This window comes from Monodon monoceros, unplaced genomic scaffold (genome assembly GCF_005190385.1).
Source record: "Monodon monoceros isolate NGI ecotype Baffin Bay Population unplaced genomic scaffold, NGI_Narwhal_1 Super_Scaffold_10, whole genome shotgun sequence".
NCBI classification, from domain to species: domain Eukaryota; kingdom Metazoa; phylum Chordata; class Mammalia; order Artiodactyla; family Monodontidae; genus Monodon; species Monodon monoceros.
The window spans coordinates 56,532,769-56,547,639 of NW_021703766.1; the positions used below are offsets into that span (position 1 = coordinate 56,532,769).

Below are 14,871 nucleotides of genomic sequence, written 5' to 3' on the forward strand. Positions count from 1 at the left end.
ACTGCGCCACCAGGGAAGCCCTATTTCATTCTTTTTAATGGCTAAGTAATATTCCATTGTATATATGCAACACATCCACACATTCTTTATCCATTCTTCTGTCAATGGACATTTAGGCTGCTTCCATGTCTTGGCTATTATAAAGAGCACTGCAATGAACATTTGGGTGCATGTATCCCTTTGGGCCATGTTTTTCTCCAGATATATATCCAGGAGTGGGATTGCAGGATCACATGGTAGCTCTATTTTTAGTTTCTTAAGGAACCTCCATACTGTTCTTCATAGTGGCTGCACCAATTTACATTCCCACCAACAGTGTAGGAGGGTTTCCTCTCTCCACATCCTCTCCTGCATTTATTGTTTGTGGATTTTTTTTTTTTTTTGGTGGTACGTGGGCCTCTCACTGTCGTGACCTCTCCTGTTGCAAAGCACAGGCTCTGGACACACAGGCTCAGCGGCCATGGCTCACGGGCCCAGCCGCTCCGCGGCATGTGGGATCTTCCCGGACCGGAGCACGAACCTGTGTCCCCTGCATCGGCAGGTGGACTCTCAACCACTGCGCCACCAGGGAAGCCCGTTTGTGGATTTTTTGATGATAGCCATTCTAACTGGTGTGAGGTGATATTGTAGTTTTGATTTGCACTTCTCTAAGAATTAGTGATGTTGAACATCTTTTCATGTGCCTCTTGGCCATCTGTATGTCTACTTTGGAGAAATGTCTGTTTAGGTCTTCTGCCCATGTTTTAATTGGGTTGTCTATTTTGATGATATTAAGCTGCATGGGCTGTTTGTAAATTTTGGAGACTAATCCCTTGTCGGTCACATCATTTGAAAATATTTTCTCCCATCTGTGGGTTGTCTTTTCATTTTGTTTATGGTTTCCTTTGCTGTGCAAAATTTTTGAGTTTAATTAGGTCCCATTTGTTTATTTTTGTTTTTATTTCCATTACTCTGGGAGATGGATCAAGAAAGCTCTTGCTGCAATTTATATCAGAGAATGTTCTGCCTATGTTTTCCTCTAAGAGTTTTATAGTGTCTGGTCTCAGAATTAGGTCTTTAATCCATTTTGAGTTTATTTTTGTGTATGGTCTTAAAGAATGTTCTACTTTAATTTTTTTACATGTAGCTGTCCAGTTTCTCCAGCACTATTTTTTTTTAATTTTATTTATTTTTGGCTGCATTGGTTCTTCATTGCTGTGTGGGCTTTCTCTAGTTGTGGCGAGCAGGGGCTACTCTTCGTTGTGGTACATGGGCTTCTCATTGCAGTGGCTTCTCTTGTTGTGGAGCACGGGTCCTAGAGCAAGTGAGCTTTAGTAGTTGTGGCACATGGGCTAAGTAGTTGTGGCTCGTGGTCTCTAGAGCACAGGCTCAGTAGTTTTGGAGCACAGGCTTGGTTGCTCTGCAGCATGTGGGATCTTCCAGGACCAGGGATTGAACCTGTGTCCCTTGCATTGGTAAGCGGATTCTTAACCACTGCACCACCAGGGAAGTCCCCTAACACTATTTATTGAAGAGACTGTCTTTCCTCCATTGTATAGTCTTGCCTTGTTTGCCACAGATTAATTGACCATAGGTGCATGGGTTTGTCTCTGGGCTTTCTATCCTGTTCTATTGATCTATATTACTGTTTTTGGTGCCAGTACCATACTGTTTTGATGACTATAGCTTTGTAGTATAGTCCGAAGTCAGGGAGAATGATTCCTCCAACTTTGTTTTTCTTTCTCAAGGTTGCTTTGGCTATTCAGTGTCTTTTGTGTCTCCACACAAATTTTAAGATTTTTTTTGTTCTAGTTCTGTAAAAAATGCCATTTTAAAATTTGATAGGTATTGCATGGAATCTGTAGATTGCCTTGGGTAGTATAGTCATTTTGACAATGTTGATTCTTCCAATCCAAAACATGGTATATCTTTCCATCTGTTTGTGTCATCATCAATTTCTTTCATCAGCATCTTATAGTTTTCAGAGTACAGGTCTTTTATCTCCTTAGGTAGGTTTATTCCTAGTTATTTTATTCTTTTTGACACAATGGTAAATGGAATTATTTCTTGAATTTCTCTTTCTGACCTTTCATTGTTAGTGTATAAAAATGCAACAGATTTCTGTGTATTAATTTTGTAACCCGCAACTTTACCAAATTCATTGATGAGCTCGAGTAGTTTTCTGGTAGTGTCTTTAGGATTTTCTATGTATAGTATCATGTCATCTGGAAACAGTGAGAGTTTAACTTCTTTTCCCATTTGGATTCCTTTTATTTCTTTTTCTTCTCTGATTGCCATAGCTAGGACTTCCAAAACTATGTTGAATAAAAGTAGCAAGTCACTTGTCTTATTTTGTTCCCAATCTTAGAGGAAATGCTTTTAGCTTTTCACCATTGAGTAGGATGTTACCTGTAGGTTTTTATGGCCTTTTTAAAGTTGAGGTATGTTCCCTCTATGCTATCAGCTATCTTCTTGCTTGTCAAAGACATGTTGACTGAAGTTTTGGAAGATGTTTCGTGACCTTCAATATGCAAGAAAAGACAGGGCATAAGGGAGAGTTGGAGAGGGATATCTTTCTGGCCTTGATAATCACTGATTGCTTTCTGACCTAGCAAGTAAAATTTATTGAGATATTTATTATTCTCTGAGATATTTTCCATTTCTTTTAAAATCTGAAACCTGTCTGTAAAGGACAGCAAATAATCACATGCCATTTTCTGCCAAGATAGCAGGTGACCTTCTAACTGTCGAAGCCTGTGTGCAAAGGGGGCATCTTACCATGGAAAAAAAGGTTTGGCATTCCATGGTCTCTTCTCCTTTATGGAAACTGATTTAGCAGTTCACCTGAAATTGCAGCAACAGTGAATGCACAGGGAGTTGAAATTATCTCTGAAAATTACTTACAAATTGGATATTACAAAAAGTTAATAATAATAATTATGTAGCTATGCAACAAAATTGACAAAAATTGTAGAGAAACGTATGTTACAGCCGAAAGAAAGTTAAGATCTCAGTGAAGTTGGAGTGAGAGACAGAGATGTCTGAAAAAGTCATAGAATGAAATTGCACCTGTGGCTGTGCTAGAACCTTGACCACACTCAGGGTTTTATCTCCAAACAGTGCTTCCTTTTCACATTTGAAAACGTTGGACTCTAACAACTTGGAGAGATAGGGTCGAGATGACATTTTGAAGAACTTACTGGAAATGTAAAAAATAAATAGGAGAACCATAATGTCATGTGTATTTACTGCTCTAACACGTGTTCAATAAACCTCTACTCAGTTTCAGGAACAGTGGTAGGTTCATGAGACACATCTGCAATAGGGTGGCCAGTTCTGTCTATACAGGGTATTTCCTGTATTTAATGATTTTCGTTCCGGTTCCTATACTGATTTGTTAGGATGCCTTAAGTCTCTTGTAGTCCACTTTTTGTAATGGTTTGCAAAAAGTTGACACAGTGCAATTGTTTGATCAATATTGGAAATGATGAGCAGTCAACTATAAAACAGCATGTAATAACAGTTAAGCATGGGAGATATAAATTTTCCACTACTAGCAAAGAAGACGATAAAATAAGATTGTTATTAAGAAGAATGTGGGTGAAAAAGATTTTTAAAAATCAAAGGAGAAGTTGTAGTGGTCTTCCACACTGGACAGCATCATCTGTCCTCCAGCTCACAATGCTACTTATAGCCTGTGTCTCCATGAGGAATGTTCAGTGGACAAAGGAATCAAATAAATTGGATGAGACTACCCTGGAAACTATGAAACAAACTAAATGGAATATAGAGGGTAATTACAAGGAATTTTATAAACAAATACTACAAAACAAGGAAAAGTTAAGAAGAAGCAAATTACCAGGCAAATATACTTAAAGAGGTATGAAACTTAGTTATAATTTCCTTCAGAAACACAACAAATGATTTTTATATAAGTATGTCCTATGCAACATTTCCTTCTTATTTCAGTGTATATGTGCATAGGGAGTTAGAAATTTTCAAAATTTACTGAGCCAGATATTGTTTACTAAATCTAGCAAGCCTACTTTTCCACGTTATATTACCTAATAACCCTCTCAAGTAATTTCTGCTACTCATCCCCTCAATGGTAAATTCTGCATGCTGGGAGGACTTTTTCTTTAAGGGAGAAAAATTCCACCAGAAGAATAATATTATAAACCTGAATTGGGATATGAGACAGCCAATTGGTCATTTTGGGCTCCTCATGCCACTTAGAAAAAAAGTGAAATGCTCTACTGCCCAGGTGATGATGATTACTCTTTTTTACTAGAGGAAACTGAGTTGCTGCTCTCAATGGAATCCTGGAGCACTATGTCCGGAATCTGGGGGATTCTCCAGGGAATGTGACGGTAAATCCATGTCCAAAAATACACCTGCAACAACACAATGAAGGCAGGATCCCTTGGAGAGTCGGACCATTCTGGTTTTGAATTTTTGGTTCATCCACCAAATTAAAAAGCAAACCAAAACAAAGAAACCTCTGCCAGCTGAAGGTCTGGCAACGACAAAAGTGTAGGGTGGGTGATGGACAATGAGTGAAAATTAAAATAAAGTTCAACATGTGACCAGTTAAGAAAACAAGAAATCTCACTACTTTTTTTAGGTAGGAGAGATTGACTATACAAATTGGCAACGGGTACAGCAAATATAAAATAGAACTCAAGACTGCTCTCAGGAACCTAATAAGAGTTGCTGATTTTCAGCTTTTTACTTGCTGTTAGGATGGAGTGGTAACTTCCAGCTTCTTACACGCCAGGACAGAAAACGGAATTCCCTCTATCTGCTCTTATTTTCTTCATTTCTAGGGTCTTTGACTTATTTCTTAATAAGAATCTAAAACTCGTATGTCTAAAATTACACAAAATAGGCACATTTAGATATTTTAAGTATCTTCTCTTAATGCCTCAAATCTCTAAATTTTGACTGTCATGAACTTCATGAAACAGAAAGACTTAAATTCAGATACAATTATCTTAAATTTTTCATTAAGTACATTGTGCACATTGGGACTTTAAAAATACAACCAGACAGTGGCCTCTGTGATTGTTTCCTAGCTCTCACTCTAAAACTATTCTCTTTTGATTTCCTGGTCTATAATGCCTGCTGACCTTTGTAAATTTTCATTTTCTCAAGAGCCACCTGGTTTGAGCATTACATGATAAAAAGATGACAAGGAATTAATTGTACCAGCAGACTGCCTTTTGTCTTGACGGCAACTCTTCACTGGGTCTCCAGCCTACTGGCCTACCCTGCAAATTTTAGACTGCTGGCTATCACAATCACATCAGCTAAGTCCTTTAAAAATCTCTCTCCTTTCTCTGTCTCTACACAAAATGCACGCGCTCACACACATACACAGATGGTTCTATTTCACTGGAGATCCAAATATATCACAGAACTGAACATTTAAAATAATGAGATGATACAGTTTATGTTAAGTGAATTTTACCACAAAAAATGATTTTTAAAATTCCCTAAGAACCTTTATGACACAAAGATATAGCTTAAAGACACGACTAGAAAAAAGAAGCCAAATAAGAGAAAAATCTAGAACGATGTGTCAGTGGAAGCTTGTGTACGACGCAGATGGTTCAAAATTCTTTCTTTTATAATGAATTCATATGAAACTGAATTTCAGTTTAAATTACTTAGTTTCAACTTCACTTCCCACTTTAAACAACTTTTTCTCATTGTGAGAAAAAAACCACGTTTCTTACAAACAATGCAGCTCTAATACATAACAAAGCCTTCCTTATTTTTATTTAGTGTCATTCCTTTGCACACACATGAATAATACTAAAAATATATTCATGCACTCAGTGAAAACAGTCATAACAAGGAAACCTGTAGGATTCCCTTTATATGAAATTCTAGAAAATGGAAACTACAATGTCTACCTGGAGATGGCAACTTGGGTAGGCTTGGGAGAGAGAATACAAAGTGGCTAATGGAAACTCCATTAAGTAATGGACATGTTCATTACTGTGACTTATTTTTTTTGTTGTTGCGGTATGCGGACCTCTCACTGTTGTGGCCTCTTTCGTTGCAGAGCACAGGCTCCAGACGCGCAGGCTCAGCGGCCATGGCTCACGGGCCTAGCCACTCTGCGGCATGTGGGATCTTCCCGGACCAGGGCACGAACCCGTGTCCCCTGCACTGGCAGGCGGACTCTCAACCACTGCGCCACCAGGGAAGCCCTCGTGACTTTGGTGATAGTCCCATTGTGCACACAGATGTGAAAATACATTTTACAATTTTAATATGAAATTGAGTATGTCAGTACCTCAATAAAGCTGTTAATAAATATTCCATATAAAATCTGGATCTCCTCTTTCTCTAAATAACATCATATCAGGCAAATCTGTATTGACCATCAGAACCCTTCCCCATGTCTTAGGTCAATTCTGATTCCTTCTCAAAACAGAAGAAAATGCTGACAAGTGCTTCAACATGGGGAAATTATGCTAAGCTAAATAAGCCAGTTGCAAAGAGGTGAAAACTGTATGATTATACTTGTATAAAGCATCCAGAGTAATCAAATTAATCGACTGAGTGTAAAAAAGAGGTTGCCAGGTGAGGTAGGGAAGGAGTAGAAAGAGACGTTAAGAGGCATAGAGTTTCATTTCTGCAAGATGAAAAAAATTCTGGAGATTAGATGTGAATTTTTAAACACACTACACCCAACAATTTAAAAGGTAGAGGGTAAATTTTGTTACATATATTTTACCACAATCAAAGAAAAAAAGTAGTTCTCAGGGACAGATTAGAGCAGACATTTTGCTAAAGTCTTTACACATTTGCAATACTCTCTCTGATGTGAACTTTTTGGTGCTGAATGAGGTGGGAGTTTTGGCTGAACATATGCCCATATTTGCTGCACTTAGACCTTTCTCCATTGTGAAATAGATGTTTAATGGAGTTGGAGTTTCACCTGAAGACTTCCATTCACTGTACTTAGAGGGCCTTCGTCTGGTGTGAACTCGATGTCTAACGAGTGGGGAGCTGTACCAAAACAACTTTCCATGCTCACTGTACTCAGAAGGCCCACTCCAACATAACTCATGAGGTACTTCTCCAGTGTTAGGAGTAGTACATAATTTACCATAACCTCTGCACTTGTAAGGTCTTTTGTTTTTTAATTGAAGTATAGTTGATTTACAATGTTTCAGGTGTACAGCAAAGTGATTTAGTTTATATATATATTATATATATATAATTCTTTTCCAAATTCTTTTCCATTATAAGTTATTACAAGATACTGAATATAATTCCCTGTACTATACAGTAGGCCCTTTCATAAGGCCTTTACCACTGTGAATTCTCTGCTTCATGAGGTTGGAGTTGTATCTAATGAATTCCCCACATTCACAGCACTCATATTGTCTTCAGTGTGGATTTTCTGGTGATGAACAAGGTGGGACTTCCTAATGAAGGCTTTCTGACATCTACTGCACTCATAAGGCCTTTCTCCAGTATGGATTTTCTGATGCTCAACAAGTATATGCTTGTGGCTAAACGCTTTCCCACACTCTCTGCACTCATAAGGCCTCTCGCCTGTGTGATTTCTCCAATGTTTAATGAGGTTGGAGTTGTATCGAAAGAATTTCCCACATTCGCTGCACTCAAAAGGCCTCTCTCCACTGTGAACTCTCTTATGTCTAATGAGTCTGCAGTGGTACCTAAACGCCTTCCCACATTCACTGCACTCGTAAGGCCTCTCTCCAGTGTGATTTTGCCAATGTTTAATGAGTTTGGACTTGGACCTAAAGTATTCCCCACACAAGCTGCACTCATAAGGCCTTTCTACAGTATGAACTCTTTGATGTCTAATGAGGGTGGATGTGTACCTAAAGAATTTCCCACATTCAGTGCACTCATAAGGCCTTTCTCCAGTGTGAACTCTCTGGTGTTTAATGAGTGTGGAATTATACCTAAAATATTTCCCACATTCATTACACTTATAAGGCCTTTCTGAAGTATGAACTCTCTGATGTCTAATGAATGTGGAGCTGTACCTGAAAAATTTCCCACATTCGCTGCACTTATAAGGTCGTTCTCCACTGTGAACTCTCCCATGCCTTACCAGTCTATAGTTGTACCTAAAGAATTTTCCACATTCTCTGCACTCATAAGGCCTTTCTCCATTGTGTTTTCTCTGATGTTTCATGAAGTTGGCATTGTACTTGAAGAATTCCCCACATTTGCTGCACTCATAAGGGCTCAATCCAGTGTGAACTCTCTGATGACTAATGAGTGTGGAGTTGTACCTAAAGCATTTCCCACATTCACTGCACTGAAAAGGCCTTTCTCCAGTATGGATTCTCTGGTGCTGAACAAGGTGAAACTTTCTAATGAAGGCCATCCCACATTTGCTGCACTCATAAGGCCTTACACCAGTGTGGATTTTCTGGTGCTCAACAAGGATCTGTTTTTGACGGAAGGCTTTCCCACACTGAGTGCACCTGTAATCACTCTGCCCACTATCAAAAGCTTCCCCACACTCAGTGTCCCTGTGTGGCTTCCCCGCATTGTGAGGGGTCGGCAGCTTCAGAAGGCCTATGCTGCCTGGGAAGTCCTTTCTGTCTCTGCTGCATGTCAAGGTCCTCTCTGCCGAGTGAATGTTGCTGTTGGTAAGAAATGAAGGCTGCCCCTCATCCCTTCTGGAAAGTTTGTCTCTAATCTGCTCCTTCTGGTGCTGGAAAAGGTTTGCCCCACAAATATACAGCCCTTCATCAGGGTACACTCCGTCATGCTCAGGTAGGTGCAAATGGTCTTTGGACAGTGGGTCACACATCTCATAGGGCTGGGCCTTCTTGGTGGATGGATCTGGCTTTGGAGTCCCAACCTCTGACATCCCTACAGAAACACTTTGCTCAGAAGGTGCCTCCTCATCCTGTGCTCCATGCCAACAACCTGTAAGCAGAGAAATGCCGGTGAAGTGCATGATTATTTTGGTAGAAGGGGCAGCCCCATCAGAAATGACACACCGAAGACTAAAGCCAGAGAGAGGAAGGTCTGCTGTGCAGAGATGGGCCTGCATAGCTCCCATGATGAGAGAGCCCTGACAATAGGCAGGGACTGAAGGATGAGTTACTGTCTCAGTCCATTTCGGATGCTATGACAAAATACCACAGACTGGCTGGCTTATAAAACCAGAAAGTTATTTCTCACACTTCTGGAGACTTGAACCCACAGATCAGCCTGTACTCTCCTGGGTTGCAGACTTCTCATAGTGTCCTCACATGCTGGAAGGAGCTAGGAGGCTCTGTGGGGTCCCTTTCATAAAGGCACAAATCTCATTCATGAGGGATCTTCCCGCATGACCTAATCACCCCAAAGGCCCCATCTCCTAATACTGTCACCTTAGGCATGGGGTTTTCAACATATGGAACATGGGGGAACACAAACATTCACACCAGAGCAGGGAGGAGAGGCAGGCCTCCAAGTCAACATGGCCATGGCTACTGGTGACAGGTGAGCACTGTGTCGAAGGTTGTGCCCAGATCTAGAAATACTTGATACAAAAGAAATGCTAAAGTTCAAGGACTATATAAGGATACATGCAGATCTCACGATATCTTACATACAGGTCAAATGTTGAACATTGCAAAGGGAGCAATGAAACAGAACCTGTGACAAGTGAGAGTCACAAAAGTGTGGTTGGAGCGTGACAGAAGAAATAAGAGTGGGGAAGAAATGAGGTGTGGCACTGGTCCAAGCATCAATCAATAGTGAACACAGGACAGGTTCCGAGCTCTGACATCACACCCTTTCCCAGGACCTCACACCAAGCCCGGGTACTTCTGAGTGTCTCCTGGCATTGATGTAGTAGTGACCACGCTAGACTAGCAGGTACCCAGAGTCCTCCCCATTGCTGCAGGTGAGCATTGATGTGGCACCCGAAAGAGGTTCGTCTTACGTGAAAGACAGAAAAAGAAGGGGCCAGCACATGTAGACAGAGATCCAACACAGGGCTTTCGGCATTCTAAAATTATAAGAACTTCACAGGGGGGACTGTAGTAACAATCAGTGGTTCCCCAAATTAGTAATTAGGTTGGTGCTAAAATTCCTGGCACAGAAGGCCCTAAGAAATGTCAGCAAGAGGGAGGGGTAAGGCCTGGCACAACAAGAGTCCAAGCATCTAGACTGAGGACCCAACCAAGAACAGGCCAAGTCTGAAGGGGTCTCAGACAAAATCTAGATTTCTGACTCCTGAGCCCTATCTTGGAAGGACTCGGAGTAGAAGGGATGGGGCTCCCTGCGAAGAAAAATGACACTGTACACACAGTCCAGCCCCGGCACCAACAACACATATGCCAGGAAACCAGGAAAGGAAGCAGTACCCGTGGTCTCAGTGTGGGGAGTACAGAGCTGCCCCCTGGGAAAAGGGAAAGAACAGAGCACAGCTCAGGGCACTGGCTGAGCTTGTGGACCTTACCTAGGGAGGTCACAAGTGCAAAGTTCTCCGTCATCACAGCATGGTACAAGTGTCTCTGAGCTTCATCAAGGAGGCCCCACTCCTCCTGGGAGAAATACACAGCCACGTCCTCAAAGACCACACGGTCCTGCCAAAATTGGAAGAGTTTGGTTCATGGACAGCTTCTTGTTTTAACTATATTTTTGTGGATTCTGTATTTATCTATTTGCCATCCATTAATTACAGGGCTAAACTAATGGCCAAATTTGTTTACATCTCCCTTGCAATCCAGAGCCCATACTCTCAACCAACTCCTTAACTAACTCTCACGAACCAGGTGAGTATTTCCCCTGCCCTAAAGCAGCCCAGGGCCAGGTAACAGACAGCTAGGGACAGTTCCCATACCCCAGGTACACAGAATTATACAAACTAGTCACCCATAAACTTTTCATCCAATCCTCCCTGCATTTCCCTCAAAAGTCTAATAAAGGCTCTGACCTTTGGTGTCCCTTAGCTTGTGCTCACGCCTCCTGACCGAATCTGGTGCTTCTAGAGGTAGCCCTGTTACATAGTGTACCTCCTCCTCTTGGGAAATATAAGTAATAAAACTGTCTTTTAATGTCATTGGCCTCTCTGTATCACGACTCACTCGTCTCCACTAGTTAAAATCCTGCGGGTGCAATCACTGATGCACTTCCCTTTCCCTTTCCAGGACCTTCAGCCCTCCCCCTACACATCCATTCCTGCTCATCCATCCCTCCTCCCACACGTCCCACCATGGAATATATACCAGGTCCCAGTGGCGCCAGTGCCTGCTCTCTCCTTATTACCATTGATCACTGTGTCCGGCACACAGCATAAAACACATGGGGGAGGGAGCAGAAAACCACTATATAAGATGTGGACCTGCATGCAGGGCCCTACCCCTCTCCTGCCACACAGTTTCCCTGGGGTTCCCCAGGTGTTGACCCTCAGACACATTCAGACTCGTCCCTGTCCTCAAGCGCCCAGTGCCAGGGCCCAGGACCAACCATTCGCACTCCTCCTTACCTGCATCTCACTCGTTGGACTGCACCTTCCTCGTGACTCTAACCCTTCCACAGTGACAGTTCCACAGACAGCCCCAGCCCACACCATAGGCGCTTCCTTCACCTCCTTATAGGGCACTCTGCATATGGAATCCAGGCAGTGAATGGAAATGCATCCAACATTCATCTCAGCCCAGTCCTGCCCCTGAACACCAAAGTCCCCTGGGGCCAGGGCCTGCCCCAAGCCCTTCTTAGAAGGTCTCACCACCTGGCCCTGTTTTTTCCTTCCTCCCCAGCCACACTTTTTATGTGAGACCTCATGTCCCCTTAGCCCTCTCCCTCTTCCGTGTTGCACGAACTGTCCTATAAGCAGTCAGCAACTTCTCTCCTCACGTGAAGCCCAGGTACACCGACCTCCCCACCCACACTGTGACTGCACCCTAAGTCTAGCGACTCTCCTAGCTGATCCCATTTCCTCCCTCAACATCCATCTCATGTTCGCTCTGGCCTCAGAAGACTCTCACGCCTACATCCCGCTGTCATGCACAGACAAGAACACTCTGCTCCCTCATCTGTCTTCGTGATGCCCATCACCACCAGCCAGGTACCCATCCCACAGACTTAGTCCTGAGGCCCTTCACTCTCACTCCTTGTCCTCTAATGGCATCACCGCCATAAACTAGAAATGATGTCGCCTAAATCTTACCTTTGGCTTCATCGTAGTCCACACAGCCACCATCCTGAATCCGTCCTCTGAACTCCAGCCCTCTGTGTAAAATTGCCCACTCAATACATCCCCTTGGGTGTCTCTGGAACATTTGTGACGTGGACAAAAACGGACTCTCCTTATTCCACCTGAAAATTCCTCCTAAAGCTGACTTTGCCCATTTTAGTTGATGAGGCATCCATCCTTCCTAACAAGTCCAGAAACATGAACTCATCCCCAATTCTTCCTATCAGCCCACTTCCTTGAGTCCCTCACTCTCCATTACATAAAATATGGACAGTACAATACTGTAAATCATCTATACTTCAATTAAAAATATACTGATATATTTTAAAAAATAAATAAAACACAGGCAGCTCTAGTTCAAAACACATCCAGAAAACAACCACTCCCTACTTCCATAGCCACCACTCGGATGTAGCCACCACCAACATTCACCTAGATGACTGCAGAAATTCCCCTCAGGTCTCCCTACCTTCACTCACACTGTTGTCTGTCTTTTATTCTACAGCCAGAGGGAATCTGTTAAAACATGAGTCATAGCACCTTCCTTCTCTGCTTCAAACCTTCCGTACCTCCCATCAACCTGAGATGAGAGAACCAGGACCTCAGGCTATCATTCAAGGCCTGATACCTGAGAACCCCATCCCAGCTCCCCATTCCCACCAGATATAACAGAGACCTGCAGTTCTCTGAACATCCCACCTCAGTATCACCTGCAACTGTATGAACATTCAGAATCCTGAATGTAGTCAGGACTCTCTGCCACATCTTACCCCACCAGTTGTCAGAAATGGAACTATTCTATGTAACCTGGGACTAAATATAGGATCCTGGACCTGGTGAAAGCACAGGGTCTACAGAGACAAGAGACAAAAAAGGGATAGAAGTCCTGGGACACTACCATTCCCTGAGGGCATACAGATCAGGATGATAAAACTATCAGGGTGATAGTTGGGATGGGTGAGAGGTGGGACCCCTCCATTCACCTGTACAGGGTCCATAAGCATTTCTGCCACTGCCATGGGACCCTGGGGGAAGGAAGCCATGTGAAATGGGTAACAGTGGCAGGATCCTACAGCAGAGCTGGACCACCATTTCTGCCCTACCCTGGTGTAATTAGATCTCAGCCTGAGAGTCTAAGCTCAGTTCCTCACAAAACAGTATTGTCTCTTACTAGCTGAGTGACACTGGAGAAGGGTTAAACCTCCCTGAGCCTCAGGGAAAAGAAAAAGTTTATGAAGATTAAGAATAATTCCAACCTCACAGGGGTCCTATTGTTATCTAACGTAAGGAGTACATACCATGTGTCAGCTATGACTGACCATAGGAACAACGGTTTTGTATATATTTTCAGTGCAACTGAAGTGATACAGTTTTGAAAACTGGGGTCTTTATTTTTACTGCTTTTTTAAGATCTCAGAGGATGTCATATATAAAACTTTGCATTGTTAAGCAAATACCTAGAGGTAAATCAATGCCAAGCCAATTACAAAGTGTTTGCATAAATTTAACTGAGTGAACAGGCTCATTTCTAATTACCTATGTGTATGTATTTAGAGGAATATTGATTAATTAGTGTTTAAATTAATTTTCATACATTCTTTTTGCGGTACGTGGGCCTCTCACTGTTGTGGCCTCTCCCGTTGCGGACGCGCAGGTTCAGCGGCCATGGCTCACGGGCCTAGCCGCTCCGCGGCATGTGGGATCTTCCCAGTGGGATCTTCCCAGACCGGGGCATGAACCTGTGTCCCCTGCATCGGCAGGCAGCTTCTCAACCACTGCGTCACCAGGGAAGCCCTCATACATTCTTAAGTTAATAAGTTGTAGCAAGGGGCTGAGCAGGCAGGTCAGCTATTAGTTCATTCAGCAACCAGGTCTACCCATAAAATAATCCTCAAAAGGGAGCAGTGGATCATCCCTCTTGCCCTGAGGGTTGGAGGTGAGCTGGCAGTGCCCTCGTCTAGGACCCACTGGCTGCACCACTCTGGCTTACCTTCCCCTTGCTCCATCAGGAGTGGCCCTGAGGATCAGTAGAGCCTGCAAGTGGAGAACCCACACCAGCACACACTGCAGGCTCCACAGAAGTGACGCTCCTTACCCCATCCAGGCCTCCCTTCCTACAGACACAGGCCAGAAGCCCTCCTATGTCAGGTCTGCTCTTTTCTGAAGGGAGAACCAGGGATGCCAGCACCCAGCCCTCATGTCCTCCCCTCAAACTCTCGCCCCTCCCTCACCACAGGGCCCATCTCATGTAACAATCTTAAGCCTCCCTGGTGACGCAGTGGTTGAGAATCCGCCTGCCAATGCAGGAGACACGGCTTTGAGCCCTGGTCTGGGAAGATCCCACATGTCGCGGAGCAACTAGGCCTGTACGCCACAACTACAGAGCCCGCGCTCTAGAGCCTGCCAGCCACAACTACTGAGCCCACGTGATGCAACTACTGAAGCCCGTGCACCCTAGAGCCCATGCTCCGCAAGAAGAGAAGCCACTACAATTAGAAGCCCACGCACCACAACGAAGAGTAGCCCCTGCTCGCAGCAACTAGAGAAAGAAAGCCCGCGTGAAGCAACAAAGACTCAATGCAGCCAAAAATAAAAACAAACAAACAAACAAAAAAAACAATCTTAAGCCTCCCTCCTCAATCTGATCCCCAGGCCATGCCCTGGTCCAGTCCACACCCTCCATGCCTTTGATA

At 43.3% G+C, this 14,871-nt stretch overlaps 1 protein-coding gene across 1 annotated transcript in view; it reads right to left on the reverse strand.

Moving 5' to 3' along the window:
• LOC114887986 (zinc finger protein 548-like) overlaps window positions 1-14,569 on the reverse strand; it is a 34,602-nt gene extending 20,033 nt beyond the window's left edge. The window contains exons 1-4 of the mRNA XM_029209815.1: window positions 11,468-14,569; window positions 10,439-10,565; window positions 7,412-8,913; window positions 4,967-4,972 (exon numbers count right to left, since the gene is read on the reverse strand). Coding sequence (XP_029065648.1) covers window positions 4,967-4,972; window positions 7,412-8,913; window positions 10,439-10,565; window positions 11,468-11,632 — 1,800 coding nt within the window. The 5' untranslated portion in view covers window positions 11,633-14,569. The remainder of the gene's footprint in view (window positions 1-4,966; window positions 4,973-7,411; window positions 8,914-10,438; window positions 10,566-11,467) is intronic.
• Between the last annotated feature and the right edge of the window lie 302 nt (window positions 14,570-14,871).